This window comes from Alosa pseudoharengus, unplaced genomic scaffold, assembly GCF_046254945.1.
Source record: "Alosa pseudoharengus isolate Yale_2024_CS ecotype anadromous, Long Island Sound unplaced genomic scaffold, YU_APseudo_1.1 YU_APseudo_1.1_scf_10, whole genome shotgun sequence".
Classification (NCBI taxonomy): domain Eukaryota; kingdom Metazoa; phylum Chordata; class Actinopteri; order Clupeiformes; family Clupeidae; genus Alosa; species Alosa pseudoharengus.
In genome coordinates, this window is record NW_027468565.1 from 24,177,971 (window position 1) to 24,198,279 (window position 20,309).

Genomic DNA, 20,309 nt, shown 5'->3' on the forward strand with positions numbered 1-20,309 from the left:
CAGCGACCACTCCCTCTGGTGCCCCCAGGGTTCAAATAAATGTGTTAAAGTGCCCCCAAAAGTGTCCGATTGGCTGGCCTTTACATTCTGTGTCACTTCAAACAATAAGGCGGGGATCACATTAGCCAGCGGCAGGTTTTCAATTGTTCTCTATGGTTCGGCAGCGGAAGGGTGGCAACGTTGACGTTGAACTTTCATAGCTCAACGCGGGCGTATTCAATTGACAAACCGCTTGTGTTGCCGCTGCCGCTTGCTGATGTGATCCCCGCCTAAGCCCGCTATGCTGCCCCTACATGAGAGTGTTCCAAAGGGTGTCATTTCCAGTAGAAAATGCAGTGGAATGCATACCTATAAATTGTAATACATGTGAGAAAGAAGTGCCAATGTGGTCCTCTAGTGGATAAAATGTGATGCAGTGAAGTATCCAGGCTTTTGTCTGGACTCGGGACACGCAACTCAAAATCGGGACTATCCCGTTTAAACCGGGACGTCTGGTCACCCTATTCTGTGGCTAGTTGAATAACTTGCCTTTCGAGATTAAATGTCCAAACTGGTTAAAAAAGGCATGTGAACAGTATTTTCATGTACCACATCAGCATTTTTGTACAGTGAATCTTTTGTAAATTGCTTCACAATTATCGTCGGGCCCTCTTTGGCCGCCTTTGTTATTGCCCAGCTTGCCTCACCTTGCCATTCACTCCTCGTCTTCATTAACATTCCTGGTAGAATTCTCAATTTGTTTGGCCTCTACAGTATGTGTCCAGTTACATACTCTGTCTGTTCTTGGTCTTGGATTTTGAGAAATAATTTTCTAAAATGCGACTTATAGTCCGGTGCGACTTATAGATGTTCTTTCCCTCTTCATGATGCATTTTTTGACTGATGCGACTTATACTCCGGAGCAACTTATAGTCTGGAAAATACGGTATACCAATATAACAATGTGTCAAGCAGTTTTACAAATTTTGCCCTTTTTTGCCCAATTTACTGTGCTATGAAGGTCATGTTTGCTTGCCAGCAGAGTTATGAAGTTCACTGTAGTCACGTAGTGCTGCAGTTATATTCTTCCTGCATTTCAAAACACATAGCATTTTAGCCTTTTAAAGGTGAACTATGCAGATTTTTTAGCTTAATATGCAGGTTTTTTAGCTTAATTTACCTTCACTTCACAGCTTCGGAGTCATTGGAATGGTTATATGACTTTTTTCGGGTTGAATGGTGGCCGCCTCACTTCCCCCTAGCGCTTGTGAGCGGAAAAACCACCCTTCCAACTTTGGGCCAGCGGCCTCAGTGTCAGGAAGTATTACGAGTGTAACGAATTGCTTTACTGCATTTAAAAACACATACACGCCAGGCAACAGCTAGAACAAGGTAGCGATGGAGTTTCTCAGACATTCGTCATGACAGAGCCAGCGAAAAAGAAGCAAAAACCGAGAAAACAGTGAGGAAATTGCCAATACTGCGTAGTTTCTCTTTAAATCCCATTTAGCCTTATAAACACATAACCTTTGAGCCTTTTAGCCTACCTTTATCTATTGTCTGTCCAATTTTAAAACACATAGCCTTTTAGACTACCTTCAGGCTATTGTCTGTCCAATTTTCTTGCAGTCAATATTGGCATTTGTTGGCATTTTTGAATTTAGGACAGTCTATGCCAAAAAAAATCCTAAATGTATTTCATAATGTTTCTATAATACCACAAATCCCAAAAGTCATGCCAAACAGAGACAAGATAGAAATTCAGGGTTAAGAAGTTTCTGTAATGAGGCCCCAGATAGTTAAGTGCACATCTGAAGTACTTGTCTCTTCTTCAAAGTAGAAAATCCCCCCAAAAAATGTTGAAGGGGGATCTTGATTAGTATAAGTATTAAGTATATATACTCTTTTGATCCCGTGAGGGAAATTGGTCTCTGCATTTATCCCAATCCGTAAATTAGTGAAACACACACAGCACACAGTGTACACACAGTGAGGTGAAGCACACACTAATCCCGGTGCAGTGAGCTGCCTGAATCAACAGCAGCGCTCGGGGAGCAGTGAGTTTAGGTGCCTTGCTCAAGGGCACTTCAGCCATGCCTACTGGTCGGGGTTCGAACCGGCAACCCTCCAGTTACAGGTTCGAAGTGCTAACCAGTAGGCCACAGCTGCCCAAGTAGGCCACGGCTGCCCAACAGTCAGAAGGATTTGAGTGTGATAAAAAAAGTATATGTTGTAGGCTACTAACTACAGAGGGACTGGACTGATTCTGCATTGAATACCAGTTGGAGAAGGGTGATGTTTCCACATAGCACATCATCAGTGAGCACATAGAAACAGAAAGAAGTCCTTGTGGCTGTTTCCAAAGGCATTTAGTCAGTCCCAAAGTTCACAAAGCTGAATTCATTACATTGTTTCATCAAACTCTACAATCTACAGGACTCACAACTCTACAAATGTGTCTTCTACCTGTTAGTTATCAATAGTATGTCTTTGACAACATGTGTAAAATATATACATAAATATAAACATTTAAAAATATATTTAATTTTTTTGTTGATTGTTGTTGCAATGTATAGTTCAAGTGTTCAATCTTTGGTGGCTTCGCATGATACACAGGTTGGGTTAAACCTCACAAACGTAATTTCCGAAAGCAGTAATACATACGCACAGCGTCCAAACACTAACGTATTAGTCCTCTGAGAGGCCATGACCCGACACACTGCTCGGATGAGAAGCGCACGCTGCATGTTTTCACTGTGCTGTTGTCCCACATGTACAGACTCTTGTGTCGAGGACTGTAGGAGAGCATGGCCAGAACGCCCCCTGCTGGCCGCAGGAACAGCTGCACCCGAATAGGCTTTCTCTCCAGCAGGTCGAATGCAAAGGTGATGCCCCTGTCCTCAGGGTCGGTCATATAGAGCACTCCGTGGGCGATAAAGGCGTTGCCTGCCAGGTGTCTTGAGTAGGAGGTGTTTATGGGGGCGAGGGCGGAAAACCACTGCTGCTCAATCCGGCTCACCATGATGGTGTCATCAACACTGGACGCAAAGATCAGCCATAGGCCAACCTCATCCACAGCAAACTTGAAGTAGGTCTTGGAGTTATGGAAGAGATACGACAGCTCATGGAAAAGGGCTCCCTCCACTGCCAGCATCTGTAACTTCCTGGTCCGAAGATTAAACCTGAGCAATGAAACAGTAAATCATGTGAAGGAGGAATGATGGCTGATCTAAATACATCTACTGTATTAGTAGGGTCTGAAGATGTTGTAAAACCCAATGAGATACACACTTATCCCAATTTCAACATATATTTGGTTGTCAAGTGTGTACCTGGCAGCCTGTAGTAAGCACCTGGCAGCCTCTAAAGCATACCTGGCAGCCTGTAGTAAGCACCTGACAGCCTCTAAACCATACCTGGCAGCCTCTAAAGCATACCTGGCAGTCCTGTGGATGCCGGCGATGTGGAAGTAGAGGGAGCCGTTGTGAACCACATGTCCACAGCCCTGGTAGAACTTCCTGACATCAAACACCCTGCTGTGGATCCTCCTGCTGAAGTGTTCCGTGCTCTCGTACTCCTCCAGCGTCCGGCCTGCGAGATGAGAGGGAACGTTAAGCACCGTCACCAGACAGAGAGGGAACGTTAAAGCACCGTCACGCGTCACCACACAGAGAGGGAGCGTTAAGCACCGTCACCACACAGAGAGGGAACGTCAAGCACCGTCACCACACAGAGAGGGAACGTTAAAGCAACACCAAAGCACTTTTCCTCTGTCGCACGCACGCTATTTGTTTATCCAGCACCAGCTTTGCAAATAACAATGTCCACAGACAAGGTAGAGTATGTTACATGATTTTATGAAAGTATGACGTATTGCGACATCAGAAGCCTGTGAAATTTTGTCTCATTCCATCAAACTACAGATCCGCTACCCGATCTGGCAAACTTACATAGTGCGGTTATAGCCGATAGAGGGCCGCGAAGCGAATGCAGAAGTGCTGTTCACCCTGTTACAAGTTGATGAACCACTGAAATGATTTTGGAAACATTATTTTAAGGTACAAAAAACTCTTTGGTGTTGCTTTAAGCACCGTCACCAGACAGAGGCCATGCAACATGCATCGCTATGAAATCTCTGGCCCAGAGTACATGCAGTGTGCATATATGAAATCTCTGGCTTAGCGGACATGCAGTGTGCATATATGAAATCTCTGGCCCAGAGTACATGCAGTGTGCATATATGAAATCTCTGGCTTAGCGGACATGCAGTGTGCATATATGAAATCTCTGGCCCAGAGTACATGCAGTGTGCATATATGAAATCGCTGGCTTAGCGGACATGCAGTGTGCATATATGAAATCTCTGGCCCAGAGTACATGCAGTGTGCATGAAATCTCTGGCTCAGAGTACATGCAGTGTGCATATATGAAATCTCTGGCCCAGAGTACATGCAGTGTGCATGAAATCTCTGGCTCAGAGTACATGCAGTGTGCATATATGAAATCTGTGGCCCAGAGAACATGCAGTGTGTGCATATATGAAACCTCTGGCTCAGGGCATTGGGAATGGACGTGCTGGAGGAGGGAGGGTACCGGAGAAGTGTTCTGCCACCCAAAGGCGCGCGTCCCCCCGCTGGGCTGCATCCACCAGCAGACTCCCGTAGGTGTTCTGAGTGGCCGACACGTTCGTCTGGCAGGAGATCCCTTTGATCACACACTCTGGACCAAAGAGAAGCACAAACCATATGAGGACACACATGTCAGCAGGATGAGGAAAGTGTGGATGTGTCTATACATTGGGGTGGTTGGATGTGTCTGTACATGGGGGTGGTTAGATGTGTATGTACATGGGAGTGGTTGGATGTGTCTGTACATGGGAGTGGTTGGATGTGTCTGTACATGAGGGTGGTTGGATGTGTCTGTACATTGGGGTGGTTGGATGTGTCTGTACATGGGGGTGGTTGGATGTGTCTGTACATTGGGGTGGTTGGATGTGTCTGTACATTGGGGTGGTTGGATGTGTCTATACATGGGGGTGGTTAGATGTGTCTGTACATGGGAGTGGGTGGATGTGTCTATACATGGGGGTGGTTAGATGTGTATGTACATGGGAGTGGTTGGATGTGTCTGTACATGGGGGTGGTTGGATGTGTCTGTACATGGGGGTAGATGAATGTGTCTATACATGGGTACATGGGAGTAGTTGGATGTGTCTGTGCATGGGGGTGGTTGGATGTGTCTGTGCATGGGGGTGGTTGGATGTGTCTGTGCATGGGGGTGGTTGGATGTGTCTGTACATGGGAGTGGTTGGATGTGTCTGTACAGCATGGGAGTGGTTGGATGTGTCGTGTCTGTGCATGGGGGTGGTTGGATGTGTCTGTGCATGGGGTTGGTTGGATGTGTCTGTACATGGGAGTGGTTGGATGTGTCTGTACAGCATGAGAGTGGTTGGATGTGTCTGTACAGCATGGGAGTGGTTGGATGTGTCGTGTCTGTGCATGGGGGTGGTTGGATGTGTCTGTGCATGGGGTTGGTTGGATGTGTCTGTACATGGGAGTGGTTGGCTATCCAGCAGACCTGTTCCCTTCTTGGTCTTCTTTTTGGCACCTCCGGAGAGCACAGGCTTGTCCGTTTGGATTTCGTCTCGGGGGAAGGCAGTGGATAAACCTGCAAGACATCCCAGCATGAAGCATTGTTATTTATACACGCACACACAAACATACTCTCTCTCTCTCTCTCTCTCTCTCTCACACACACACACACACACACACACACACACACACACACACACATATCATTCTGGGAAAGTCAGTCATCATGTACCTCTCTGCTCCTTGATGGGTCCTAAAGGCGTTTCCGGTATGGCATTGCCATTTTGATCCACTAGATGAGAAAGACACTGAGTGTTAATCTCACATAAGACCCAGTAAACACCACTGGCGGGGCCTCCTTCTAGAGTAAACACCACTGGCAGGGCGTCCTACTAGAGTAAACACCACTGGCAGGGCGTCCTACTACAGTAAACACCACTGGCAGGGCGTCCTACTACAGTAAACACCACTGGCAGGGCGTCCTACTACAGTAAACACCACTGGCCTCCTACTACAGTAAACACCACTGGCCTGCTACTAGAGTAAACACCACTGGCCTGCTACTAGAGTAAACACCACTGGCCTGCTACTAGAGTAAACACCACTGGTAGGGCGTCCTAGTCAAGTAAACACCACTAAGTCTAATAGTCTGTTGTGGTATGGGTGTGATATTCTTACCTGTATCCTGCTGTGGTGTAGGTCTGATATTCCGCTGTGGCGTAGGTCTGATGGTCTCAGTTTCTGCCTGAGTTGGTGAGCCTTGCGTTGAACCAGCGAAAAGGATGGCTGAGGAGAGGAATAAAACAGTCTGGTCCTTTTAGTCAAACACACAACCTACAAAAGCATTAGTGTAGGCATGTACCGAAATAAACTCTGCAGGTGTTACTGTTAGTACCTGGTGTCTCTGAAGTACTGTCCCCTCTCACGATTTTATCTCCTCGGGTGTCTGTAGACCAGCCTAAAGAGAAGAGGAAATATGAAACCGTGTACATGTGAGAGCAAAGTAAAACAAAACAAGAGCTCAATACCTACACAAGAGAGAGAAAGGAATATTCCCAGGAGATTCCTGTAGCTTCATCAGTATTATAAAACTCCAGCCAGCCTCACATATAAACAGCCTAAACCCCAGCTCATGTTCCCTATTAGTGGATGAACACTCTAACGTTTGGAGGTCACTCAGCTGAAGATATAAATTATGTTTGCAGTCAGCTGAATGATTCTGTTCATAAAGGGATGCACTAGCTGCCTCCATGGGGGAAACTGACCTTGCTGAACACTACCTGCCTCAACACAACCCTGCTACCCTGCTGAACACTACCTGCCTCTAACACGACCCTCCTGAACACTACCTATAAGTATAAGTATATATACTCTTTTGATCCCGTGAGGGAAATTTGGTCTCTGCATTTATCCCAATCCGTGAATTAGTGAAACACACACAGCACATAGTGTACACACAGTGAGGTGAAGCACACACTAATCCCGGCGCAGTGAGCTGCCTGCATCAACAGCGGCGCTCGGGGAGCAGTGAGGGGTTAAGTGCCTTGCTCAAAGGCACTTCAGCCGTGCCTACTGGTCGGGGTTCGAACCGGCAACCCTCCAGTTACAGGTCCGAAGTGCTAACCAGTAGGCCACGGCTGCCCCCACTACCTGCCTCTAACATGACCCTGTGGAACACTACCTGCCTCTAACACGACCCTGTGGAACACTACCTGCCTCTAACACGACCCTGCGGAACACTACCTGGCTCTAACACGACCCTGCTACCCTGCTGAACACTACCCTGCTGAACACTACCTGCCTCTAACACAGAGAGGCCATGGGGAAACAACCTTACTGAACACCAGTGTGTGAGTAATGAATTGAGTTTAAGAATAAAGCACCTGCATTCTCCAGCATGTTGTGGAAAAACTCCACCACCATCTGTGGAAGCAGGCCAGCTACAAGGTACATTGCAGAAACAGAGGACAACATGTAATTAATGACCGGCCCTTGAAGCGGGCCTACTCCCCACACACAGGAATACAGACGAGCCTACTCCGAACACACAGGAACACGGGTAAGCCTACTCCGAACACACAGGTACACAGGTGAGCCTACTCTGAACACACAGGAAGACAGACAAGCCTACTCTGAACAGGAACACAGACGAGCCTACTCTGAACAGGAACACAGGTAAGCCTACTCCGAACACACAGGTACACAGGTGAGCCTACTCTGAACACACAGGTACACAAGTGAGCCTACTCTGAACACACAGGAAGACAGACAAGCCTACTCTGAACAGGAACACAGATGAGCCTACTCCAAACACACAGAAACACAGACAAGCTACTCCTAACACACAGGAACACAGGTGAGCCTACTCCGAACACACGGAAACACAGGTGAGCCTACAGGAACACAAGCCCCTGACCATTCCCCCATGACTGTCTTTCTCTTAAGCACCTGGTGATGCTGATGGGACCTCCTTTAAAGGTGGAAAAACTGCCTCCGTCACGTCATTTCCTGGGCCGTCTGTGGGGGGCGCTAAAGAGGGAAATCAGGCAGATAAAAAATTATAAATCCTTCACTTTCAGGAGCAAAGCAAAGTCAACGTCAAACCACATTTATTAATAGTAGTAATATACCTTTATTTCGTTTCTCAGAAAGTTCATTGAGGGAATCCCTCATTTAAAATGAAGCCGAGATTATATGGTCACAATACAAAATAAATATATAATACTACATAATAGAGGAAGAGCAGGGCACGTAAAATACATGAATAATATGAATTGAAAGAAAAAATAGATACAAAAAATTAATAAACAAACAACAATTCCGACCCAAATGTAAGGATGTTTCAGAAAGCCACACAGCTAACAACACAGACAACAAGTGGCAGACAGAGCGACATGTCACTTATGCTACCAAAGACTGTTTTTGAGCCACATTGTTGCAAAGCTCATATGATGATACGTCTTTCTACAAAATGGTTTGTCTTCTATATCACTAAGTTATTCAATAGGCTAAACATATAGCCTTACATCAAAGCTTTAGGTTTAAGTCATTTCGATCAGCTACAGAAAACGAGTGGCAGACAGAGTGTGATGTCACTTACAGGCTACCAGAGATTGTTGAGTCACATCGATGCAAATTTCATACGATGATGCATCACTCCACAAAATGGTTTGTCTTCTCCATCAGGAAGTTATTGAATAAGCTTAACAATAAACATATAGCCTTACTCAAAACAGCTGTTAGGCTTATGTCATTTTGATCTGTAAAAATGCCATATGCAGCCATGCCTAAATTCTGCTTACTGCACATTAATTATAATATATATAATAATAATAATATTATAATATAATATTCAGTATTCATTATTGAATGATAGGCTGGAATTATGTTTTTCCCTATCATCCTATTTTTAAAGCAGGCCTACCTGTAGGCATGTAATTGGGTTTTCTACAGGAATAGGTTTGAATGGGCACTGCAGTAGATTCAGAGTTCAGTCCGGACATGGAGAACATTCCATGTTAAAAGATCATTAAGCCTGTTCAGGTAGGGGCCAGCTCTCCTTTGTAGCATTCTTGACATGTATGATGGTAGAGAACCTACAACACCTTTAAAAAATAAATAAGTGCCTATGCATGTTCCTCTTATCAGCCAAGGAAGACCAGCCTTCTCTCTCATACAGGGCACTGTGGTGGGTCCTGTAACTATCTCCAGAAATTAAATGGAGTGGTATACAGTGTCCAGAGCCATCACCATAATCAAGCACTGACACAAAAACAGCTTCAACAATCCTCTTCCTAATACTCATGGGGAGACCTGAAAGAAACCTATTTTTTTGTCTTTCTTGTGTTTCTTTGAATCAGAAAAAAATAAAAAATATGAGAAAATATTTCAACGGAAGCACTGTTAGATCTTTGGAGAGTTTGAGTGACATTGTGGGGGTTAAAATAGATTAATATGGGAGAGTGTGTAGGGAATGTGTGTAGGGGTCAGGGTTTTAACAAAGATACAAGACAAATCCCCATGATACTCCACACAATAATACTTACAACTAGATGTACCGCAGAGCGGTACAAAATATGACCGCCGCCCAGTCCAGCACATTTTTTCCACAAAAAGAAATCACGCTGAAAGGCCTATATGATTCTAACTGTCTCACTAAATTGCATTATCCACACTCAATTCTTGGTATCTGCTAGACAACAAGTACCAAAACATGATTAGTTCATAGATTTCACATGTTAAATTAATTTTATACAACCCCACCTCCATCTTGCCTGTTCATAATTCTGAGAAATTCTTGATTGTTTGTGTTATGTTTATGTTATGTGTGTGGGTGTGTGTGTGTGTGAGTGTGTGTGTGGGTGTGTGTGTGTGTGTGTGCGTGCTTGTGTGTGTGCCTGCGTATGTGCCTGTGCATGCAAGCGTACATGTCTACTGTGTGAGTATGTGTCATACGTATGATTACTGTGAATGTATGTGTGTGTGTGTATCTGTTTGTGCACATGTGTGCACATGAAATGGGTTAACATGACCCCTGGAGGCAAACATACGGAAAAAAATGGTCATCCTAGGCCCTACAGTTCTCAAGATATTCACAGAGAACTGTGTCTGCCCTACCCTCCTTTCGGGGGGTCCAGTCCAGCGGGGGGGGGGGGGGGCTACAGCTAAAAACGAAAAATGACGGTTCCATGCTATCCATGTGGGGGTACATGCCCACCAAGTTTTGTGTACCCCGGTCTTTCAGTGTCCCGGGAATCCTTGTTGGTGTACGTCACTAAATGAACACATAAATTATTTTATTGTAAGGCCCCCCATGAACGAAAGTACACAAAACTTGGCATGCATTCGGAGGGTGTCATAATGATCCTACACTTTTAATTTCGTGCAGTTTTGACCTTGTCAGCCAGAGATATTGTGATGAAAACACCTAATTTTTTGCTTTTTAATTTTTAACTAGGTGGCGCTATACATGAAATAAGTGGTAATGGGATGGGTTGACATGCCCCCTTAAGACCAACATACATAAAAAAGGTGGACCTCCTAGGCCCTACGGTTCTCGAGATATTCACAGAAAACTGTCTCCGGCCACCTACAGGCCAGTTGGTGTATAGTAACATAAATTAATTTATTGTGTGGCCCCCCATGAACGGAATTCCACAAAATTTGGTGTGCATACAGAGGGTGTCATAATGATCCTACACTTCCAATTTCGTGCAGTTTTGACTATGTTAGGTCACAGATACCTGCGATTACAACACCTCATTTTTACTTTTTTGTGTTTAACTAGGTGGCGCTATACATGAAATGAGTGGTTATGGAATGGGTTGACATGGCCCCTTGAGATCAACATACAAAAAAAAAATGGTCCTACTAAACCCTACGGTTTTCGAGATATTCACAGAAAACTGTGTCTGCCCTACCCTCCTTTCGGGGGGTCCAGTCCAGCGGGGGGGGCTACAGATCAAAATGAAAAACGATGGTTCCATGCTATCCATGTGGGGTTACATGCCCACCAAGTTTGTGTACCCCGGTCTTTCAGTGTCCCGGGACTCATTGACGGAAATTTGGGCATGCGAAAAAGAAAAAAAAAAAAAAAAAAAAAAAACAATTCTGACTAAACCTATATGACCGCCGCTTCGCTGCGCGGCAGTCATAATAATTAAATACCCAGCAGGGTTCAAATGTGTTCAGATAAAACACCTGTGATTTACTGTTAATTACCTGTTTTCAGTAAAGGCATTTCCACTGGACTTTCTCTGACTGTTTCTTGAAAACCATAATTTCTGTTGACAGCTATTCAGGCATCGAACAAATAAACAACAATATAATTAATGTAAACATAGAATATACAGTATAAATAAATAACAATATAATTAATGTGAACATAAAATATACAGTAAAGACACATGTGCTTGACATAAGTAAATAAGAAGTGTGTGTGACCCTTTACTACAGTACCTTGTCTTTGAGACGATCCTTTACTACCTTGTGTTTGAGACGATACTGTATTAAAATCAGTGTTTCAACACTGCATTTCGGTCGTTGCTTTTACCTTAACTTATGTATCCACCAGCTGCCTGCCTGCAGCCTACTTACAAAACTCCAAAGCTGCTTGCAAGTTCAGTGTATCAACAACACTCAATAACAGTTTATGTGATGTGTTAATCAATTAAATTCCCAACAATTTCAGCTAGTTCTGGAGTTCTGCAGCTAGTTCACGCTTGCTTACGACGAGACTCGGCACCCGCTTCCTTATTTGGGTTTTGGTTGAAATTGAAACTAAGTGATCGTGTATGTGTAGGGTGTATTTCATACACAATCTGACAACCTGGGAGATGTCAGACTAATAGAAAAAATGCATGGATCTATGATTTTAAAATGAAGTTTGATGGCCATGCAAATTACGGGAGTTTTCCGGGAGAAATAACAAAACGGGAGGGTGCCGGGAGATGACCTTGAAATACGGGAGAACCCGGGAAAAACGGGAGTGTTGACAGGTATGATTAAAATAGCCTCTTTAATGAGATCTTTTCCTGGTAGGCTACAGTTGTTGACCAAGCTCAGATAAGCAAAGGAGACCACACCACTAAACCACTACACCACAACACCATTAAACTACTACACCATTACACCACTACACCATTAAACCACTACACCATTAAACCACTACACCACTACACCATTAAACCACTACACCATTAAACCATTACACCATTAAACCACTAAACCACTACACCATTAAACCACTAAACCAATACACCACTACATCACTACACCACTACATCACTACACCATTAGACCAGTACACCATTAAACCATTAAACCACTACACCAAACCACTACACCATTAAACCACTACACCACTAAACCACTACACCATTAAACCACTACACCACTAAACCACTACACCATTAAACCACTACACCACTAAATCACTACACCACTAAAACACTACACCGCTAAACCACTACACCACTAAACCACTAGACCATTATACCACTACATCATTAAACCACTACACTACTAAACCACTACACCACTAAACAACTACACCATTAAACTACTACACCATTAAACCACTAAACCATTACACCACTACACCATTAAACCACTACACCACTACACCATTAAACCACTACACCATTAAACCATTAAACCACTACACCACTACACCACTAAACCACTACACCATTAAACCACTACATCACTACACCACTACATCACTACACCATTAGACCAGTACACCATTAAACCACTACACCAAACCACTACACCATTAAACCACTACACCACTAAACCACTACACCATTAAACCACTACACCATTAAACCACTACACCATTAAACCACTACACCATTAAACCACTACACCACTAAATCACTACACCACTAAAACACTATCCGCTAAACCACTACACCACTAAACCACTACACCATTAAACCACTACACCACTAAACCACTACACCACTACACCATTAAACCACTACACCACTACACCATTAAACCACTAAACCATTAAACCATTAAACCACTACACCACTTAACCACTACACCATTAAACCACTAAACCAATACACCACTACATCACTACACCACTACATCACTACACCATTAGACCAGTACACCATTAAACCACTACACCATTAAACCACTACACCACTAAACCACTAAACCACTACACCACTACACCATTAAACCACTACACCACTACATTACTAAACCACTACACCACTAAAACACTACACCGCTAAACCACTACACCACTAAACCACTACACCATTAAACCACTAAACCATTAAACCACTACACCGTTAAACCACTACACCACTAAACTACTCCAGCTCTTGGCATTTCAGACTCCCAGTGGAGTGAGTGGCAGAAGCTGCAGCAAGAGTAAGCGATCAGAAGTACCTGAGATGTCCACAGCAGTTGCTTCATCGGCTTGCTGTGTTGTTTGGAACCCTGTTCTTGTTCCTGAGTCCTTTCCTGTGCCAGCTGTGGAGGAGTCTGTGTGAAAAAACAGAGTTAACTTGGTCTCCATCCATCCAGCCGTGAACCACAGGGACTAACATTGGTAAAAGATGTGCATTACCTGCACTATCCACAGGGGTCTCAGACACCTTCTCCATGTATGTTCCCTTCAGAGCCTCCTCTACTGGGATGGGAGAAGGCCCGACTGGAGTGAGAACAATAAACATATCAGTGACAACGGCAGGAAGTCAGAGGAAAGAAGTTCAATACTCTCATTTGTAGTTATGTTATTGTATTTAGATTACAAATGTTCTACAATATATTTAGTAGTTCAGAGTCTGTTCTGTTAGACTACCTGATTGCACAGTTGTCAGACCGTTAGACTACCTGATTGCACAGTAGACATTTCTTCAAGAGTGTCTGATGCTGTTTGTGGTCTTGGGTCTGTTGTAAGCAGGTCTGTGAATGAGAACATTCATTCACCAAATAATCATTAAGAAATAGATGCTACCACTTGAACTCATGCATAATTCTCAATGTTAATTCTAGATTAACACTATAATTATGCATTATCACTATAAAGACTATGCATTGGGAAATACACACACACATGACTAAACTTTGGGATGACATACCTGGTTTCTGCAGAGGTGTCTCTTGAGTTTGTATCAAAGCCTCTTCAGTCACTGCGTGGGATAGTGGGATGAATGCAGCCCTGACTAAACAGACCAATCACAGTCACATGGTTAATCACATAGTCACTTTCCGCAGGGTTAACTAGATCCTGCAGGACTACTCAAATGTGAACAGCACGAGGCACCTGGGCCGATGGACAGATTCTCCTCAGCAGGCGTGGTGGTAGCATCTTTAGAGGTCATAGTCCCAGCAGATGTAGCGGTAGCATCTTTAGAGGACGCAGTCCCAGCCAACGTAGCAGTAGCATCTTTAGGGGTTGAATTCCCAGGTCCCTGCAAGGTGCCAGGCCCTGGGGAGACTGAGGTTCCTGAGGAAGTCAGGGGGGTTAGTCCAGAGCTTACCAACCACCCAGAACGGGCATAACAGACACATTCACAATTTCAGCATAAAACCCATGCCAACCTGTTTCCTTCAGGGGAAATTCTTCAGGAACTTTCCTGATGGCCTCTGTCTGTAACCCAGCTTCTGAGAGAGTGGGTATAGGCCATGCTGACAAATCAGAGAAGAAGTTTATTAATCATCCTTCCCTCTGCACCGGGGGTCTTCTGCCATGAGGACATTTAGTTAAGATTGAACTACTGAGTGAGGTGAAGGTTAGTTAAGGCTGAGCTTATAATGTGGTGAATATAGTTAAAGCTGAATTTAAAGATGTAAGGTTTAGTTCAGGCTGATCTATACCCCCAGATTGGGAAAGCAGGACCTCCTCCTCACTGCTGGTCTGGTTGGTCGGGGATCCGGGTGGTCCAGGAGGTCCAGGAGGTCCGGGTAAACCTGGAGGTCCGATGGGGCCTGGGGGACCTGCAGGCAAAATGCAAATTTTCACGTCAGGTCAGAGGAGATCAGTGTTTTAGTGCTCTCTCAGAGAACATCACTGGAGAGATCACATCTGATATAGAGCAGTGCTTTAGTGCCCTCTCAGGGTAACATCACTGGAGGGATCACATCTGTGGGAGTTGTGCTGTGTGTGTGTGGTTGGGTGGCAGAGCAGGGATTCAGTGGCTTACCCTCTAAGAAAACCTCGTTGGAGAAATTGCCCTTCCGACTGGGTGACCCTGGCTCTCCCTGCTCGCCTTTCTCGCCCCTCTCTCCTCTCTCTCCAGGTGGACCTGGGCACATGAGGAACACACATTCTCAGCTCTGCCAGTCAACCTCATAACTGCCCTGATTAATTACTCCTCAGCATATCTGCCCCAGTCTACCCCATAACTGGCCTGATTAATTGCCCCTGGGCCTATCTGCCCCACTCCACCCCATAACTGGCCTGATTAATTGCCCCTGGTCTTACCCCGTCTCCCTCTCCTGCCCTGCTCTCCAGCATCTCCCTTCTGGCCAGGAAGTCCAGGCGCTCCATCTCGCCCTGCAGGACCTGTCAAACACAACGGGCTTCAAACACCACGTACACTGCCTCTTATACCACACACATCTCTTCACACTCCACACACACTGCTTCAACACACCACAGGGTCTGATCACACACCAGACACACCTGAGCAGAAAAGTCTGAGCACCATCACACACACGATCAGAACAGCATCACACACACGATTAGTCAGAACACCATTACACACACGATCAGAACAGCATCACACACACGATTAGTCAGAACACCATTACACACACCATCAAAACAGCATCACACACACGACCAGAACACCATCACACACACAATCAGAACAGCATCAGAGAAAGATGAACAGCATCAGAGAAAGATGAACATCGTAAATGTGTGTTTTGTGTTGTTTTCTTTTACCAGGAAGTCCAGGTGGGCCTGTCAAAAAAGAAAAAAAAAATATTGATTGTAATACCTGCTGAAAATATATTTTATTATAATTTCAATATATAAAATTATATATTTAGGGTTATAGTATGTTGTAATTAACCCAGCTATTTAAAATGAGTCAAACATAGCTGTGAAAGTAACACTGAGATGTTTTAATTCTCCCTTTGATGTGCAGGATACACAGTAATAAGGGTTGATGAGTGATTGGGCCTCACCCATCACAGGGGAAATGGCTCTGTCTCAACTTGCTGCTGTAGGGAGGGAGTTTTCTAAGATTCCTGTTACACACCTCACACACCTCTACATTTTATCAGATGTAATTATCAGTAGGGTGGGGTAGGTTAATAGAGCAGGGATTAATCCAGTGACCTTCCTACCTAGGATACACCTTTACTCATTACACACACACTGAATTGAACACTGAACATATACAGTAAACCTGTCATAAATAACACTGAACCCAACACTGATATGAACCTCACTGACATGCACCTATTAAAGCAACACCAAACAGTTTTTTGTACCTTAAAATTATGTTTCCAAAATTGTTTCAGTGGTTCATCAACTTGTTATGGGTGAACAGCACTTCTGCATTCGCTTCGCGGCCCTCTATCGGCTATAACCACACTATGGTAGCGGATCTGTAGTTCAATGGAATGAGACATAAGAAACTACAAATTTGACTTGCACGATGTCGCAATACATCGTACTTTCATAAAATCATGCAACATATAGCCTACCTTGTCTGTGGACATTGTTATTTGCAAAGCTGGTGCTGGATAAATAGTGTGTGTGCAGAGGAAAATTTCTTTGGTGTTGCTTTAAAGGCACCTGTAAGAGTTTTTTTCATTTTCACATAATGTTTCCAAAATCATTTTAACCTCATAAAATGACACTTCCATTGTCTTAGTGGCCCTCTGTAGGCGATTACCAACCTAATAACTTTGTTGGTAGGAACTCCCCCCACCCTAAACCCTGCACACCCCCCCCCCCCCGCGCCACCGCCCCACACACACATTCAAAATGGAAAAGCTGCTATGCTACAGGAATTTGGAGATATCTTTCTACAGACTGCTGTCGGTGCACTCCTTATATTTCATCGTTATGTCCATACTTTGTAGCAAAAGGAAAAACGTATTTTTAGATAATTTATTATTGTGCTTCTCAACTGTAGGGAGATCCCAAGAGCAAATCTTCTTTAGTGCTGCTTTAATTTAAAGAAGTTTGCTGGATTGGGACCTGGTAAGGAGGAAAAAACTCCCCACAGCCCAGTGTGTCAGTACCTGTCAAACAAATGCCTCTGGAGCTGTTGCACAGATCAGAGAAGACCTTCGTCTGAGAAAAAACAACAGGACATGGTTATGCTTCTCACATTAAATGGGCTTCAGGCTGTACAAGATGCAGCAGCTAGAGTTCATGAAAACAGAAAAAGCGATCACACCCATCTGATAGTTAGGTCACCACACTGGCTTCCAGTATATCACACAATCAGCAATCTCAGCATGAATTAACTATTTATTAACTACTTAACTTAATTAAGTACCTCAGGTTAGCTTTAGCAGAACACGCCTGATAGACCTCAGATTACTGGTGAAGAATATGTTAGCGATACCTACTGTCAGCGTTTATAATAAATAATAATACATTTCAGTTTCAAATCTGCACTTAAGACTCAACTGTTATTTTTTTTACTTTTTAATAGTTATCAGATGCAGAGGATCCTCTCTCTCTCTCTCTGGGGGACTGTAGTTTAGAGACCTGCAGGCTTCCCAGGCTTCTGTTGGTCTCAGGGGAGGGTTAGAGGAACCTCCCTACAGTCACGCTTCACTGCACACAGCACATCCACAAAAACACCCGCATCCGACAGAGGAGGTCCTCCTCCTCCCCTCCCTTAAGCCTTTACACTCACACACACACACACATACACTCCAAACATGTTTGTTTTGGCAGCACTGGGACTGCTGTGGTGTGGGTTCTGGATATCTCTGCATCAGAGATCAGAGTGTTTCACGTTTCATTAATGCCGCGAGGCCTTCTGTTCTTCATGATGAATACGATGTTCTCCTCGCCTGTGCTCTAATGTGTGAACTAAAGCACACAGAAACACACAGAGGGGAAGCAGCAGAAGCAGGTGGGTGAGCAGCACACTGAGGGGTCTGACTGGGTTAGGGGTCTGACTGGGTTAGGGGGTCCTACTGAGAGGTCTGACTGGGTTAGGGGTATGACTGGGTTAGGAGGTCCTACTGGGTTAGGGGTCTGACTGGGGGGGTCCTGCTGGTATAGGGGTCTGACTGAGGGTCTGACTGGGTTAGGGGTCCTACTGGGTTAGGGGTCTGACTGGGTTAGGGGGTCCTACTGGGTTAGGGGTCTGACTGAGGGGTCCTACTGGGTTAGGGGGTCCTACTGAGTTAGGGGGTCTGACTGAGGGGTGCTGCTGGGTTAGGGGTCTGACTGAGGGGTGCTGCTGGGTTAGGGGTCTGACTGGGGGGGTCCTGCTGGTATAGGGGTCTGACTGAGGGTCTGACTGGGTTAGGGGTCCTACTGGGTTAGGGGTCTGACTGGGTTAGGGGTCTGACTGAGGGGTCCTACTGGGTTAGGGGTCTGACTGAGTTAGGGGGTCCTACTGGGTTAGGGGGTCCTACTGAGGGGTGCTGCTGGGTTAGGGGTCTGACTGAGGGGTCTGGACTGAGGGCTGCTGATGAGGCTTACCGGGATCATGGAGTAGGTCACCATCATCATGGCATCTTGATCGGCTGGCCAGTGTCCATGGGCGTGTTGACCCTGCTGCCCGCTGTGGCTCCTTTTGCCCCGGCTGCGCTGCTCCTGCCCTCCTTGCCCCAGCAGGGCCCTGAGCTGCCCTCCTGGGGTCCCGTCCGAGGGGCTGATCCCGGTGGCGGTGCGTAACTCCAGCAGGAGGCTGTCTGTGTGGTCCAGGCGTGCGGAGAGATCGGCCATTCGCGGCAGCAGCAGCAGCAGCACTGTGGAGTTGATCAGGGTGAGGATGCACGTGCCCAAAAGCACACCGGGCAGAACCCAGCGCAGTGTCCCTGCAGAGCACTCCTCCCTCATGATGGGGTCAGGTCTGACTTCCCGATGATCGTCCTGCGTGGGCCACAGCTGAGAGAGGGCAGCACGTGTGAAGCGACAGGCAGTCGTGAGCAGTACTGAGGCTGCACAGATGAACACAAGCCTGTAAATGTCGTCTTTGTTCTGACTTGCAGAGCAGTGGGTTGCGTAACTCAGCCTTCTGGAAAACAGATTGTGGCAGCCGCTTGTTGATGCACGGTGTTGGTGTCTGTGGTTTAACTGTTGCACTTCTGCCCTGTCTGTGCCTGATAAGTCACACAGCAAAAACCAAACAAGGAAAACAGGAAACAGCAGAGAACATGATACAAAATAAATATGAAACGAAGTTACACTTATGATAAAATAAAGACTAGATTGCAGTCAGTCTAGCAAAGACTAGCAGTATGAAATGAGACTTTGAGAATGAAATGAGGCTGTCTGTAAGAAGGTGGGAATTAAAAAACTAAAACGGGGTGAGGTGGGAGGTTGAGAATGGCACAATCAAGAAAGCCAAGCTTTCCCTTTTTAATCTTTCCACTTTAACGTTGTTCATTTATTTTACCTTTCACTTTCATTATGTTTTAAAGGTACATTTATTTTACTGTTGTGCCTTACTGGTCGTTTTACATCTGTCATGTCTATTTCTATATATGTTGTTTATGGTAGCATTTTGTATTGCAATCTAAAAAAATGATTGATTGGATTGTAATGTACTTTCTACTGTAAACAAGAAAAATATTTCAACTATGTGGAGACATGTGAGTCCTGATTCTACATGTTAATAGCACACTTGAGTATTCACCCTTCAGTATTCACACAGCTGTCACCTGGCAGGTCACTACGGTAACATCAGCACTGTGAAAAGACATTCACACGTAGAAGATCAATAACGCTGCAGATTACACTGACAGTGCGGTTTGTGAGGTAGCATCTGCAGCTGTGACACAGAACCACTTCTCAGAGGTGTGGGACAGCACAGGGTATGATGGGAAGCATGGGACAGCACAGGGCATGATGGGAGGTCAACATCAACTCCTCCAACGCCTCTCACACAACATCAACACAACAAAACTCTTGCATCAGCATCTGATGAATCTGGACATAAAAACCTCATCTTTTGTTTGTATTTTTTAAATGTTTCAATTCTGTTTTTTCCTTTCAGAAAATGTCAAATCAATGTTTCCATGTTCTTTTTCACTGTAAACATTCTCAGATGAATTCATCAT

At 44.9% G+C, this 20,309-nt stretch overlaps 1 protein-coding gene across 2 annotated transcripts; it reads right to left on the reverse strand.

Annotated features, from left to right (window-relative positions):
* Positions 1-2,333: 2,333 nt before the first annotated feature.
* Positions 2,334-19,199, reverse strand: LOC143104212 (uncharacterized). Of its 2 annotated transcripts, XM_076268184.1 has the most exons (22): positions 18,727-19,199; positions 17,301-17,352; positions 15,988-16,005; positions 15,523-15,603; positions 15,242-15,343; positions 14,916-15,035; positions 14,640-14,726; positions 14,362-14,544; positions 14,177-14,260; positions 13,929-14,000; positions 13,663-13,746; positions 13,482-13,577; positions 11,292-11,363; positions 8,019-8,099; positions 7,454-7,510; positions 6,466-6,528; positions 6,249-6,356; positions 5,803-5,862; positions 5,557-5,646; positions 4,573-4,698; positions 3,417-3,570; positions 2,334-3,161 (listed from the first exon to the last, which is right to left on the reverse strand). In XM_076268184.1, the coding sequence occupies exons 1-22, from the start codon at positions 19,084-19,086 to the stop codon at positions 2,660-2,662; spliced, it is 2,652 nt and encodes an 883-aa protein (XP_076124299.1). In that variant the 5' UTR covers positions 19,087-19,199; the 3' UTR covers positions 2,334-2,659. The 2 variants fall into 2 exon arrangements, with proteins under 2 accessions (XP_076124299.1, XP_076124305.1); XM_076268190.1 differs by lacking the exon at positions 7,454-7,510.
* Positions 19,200-20,309: the final 1,110 nt, after the last annotated feature.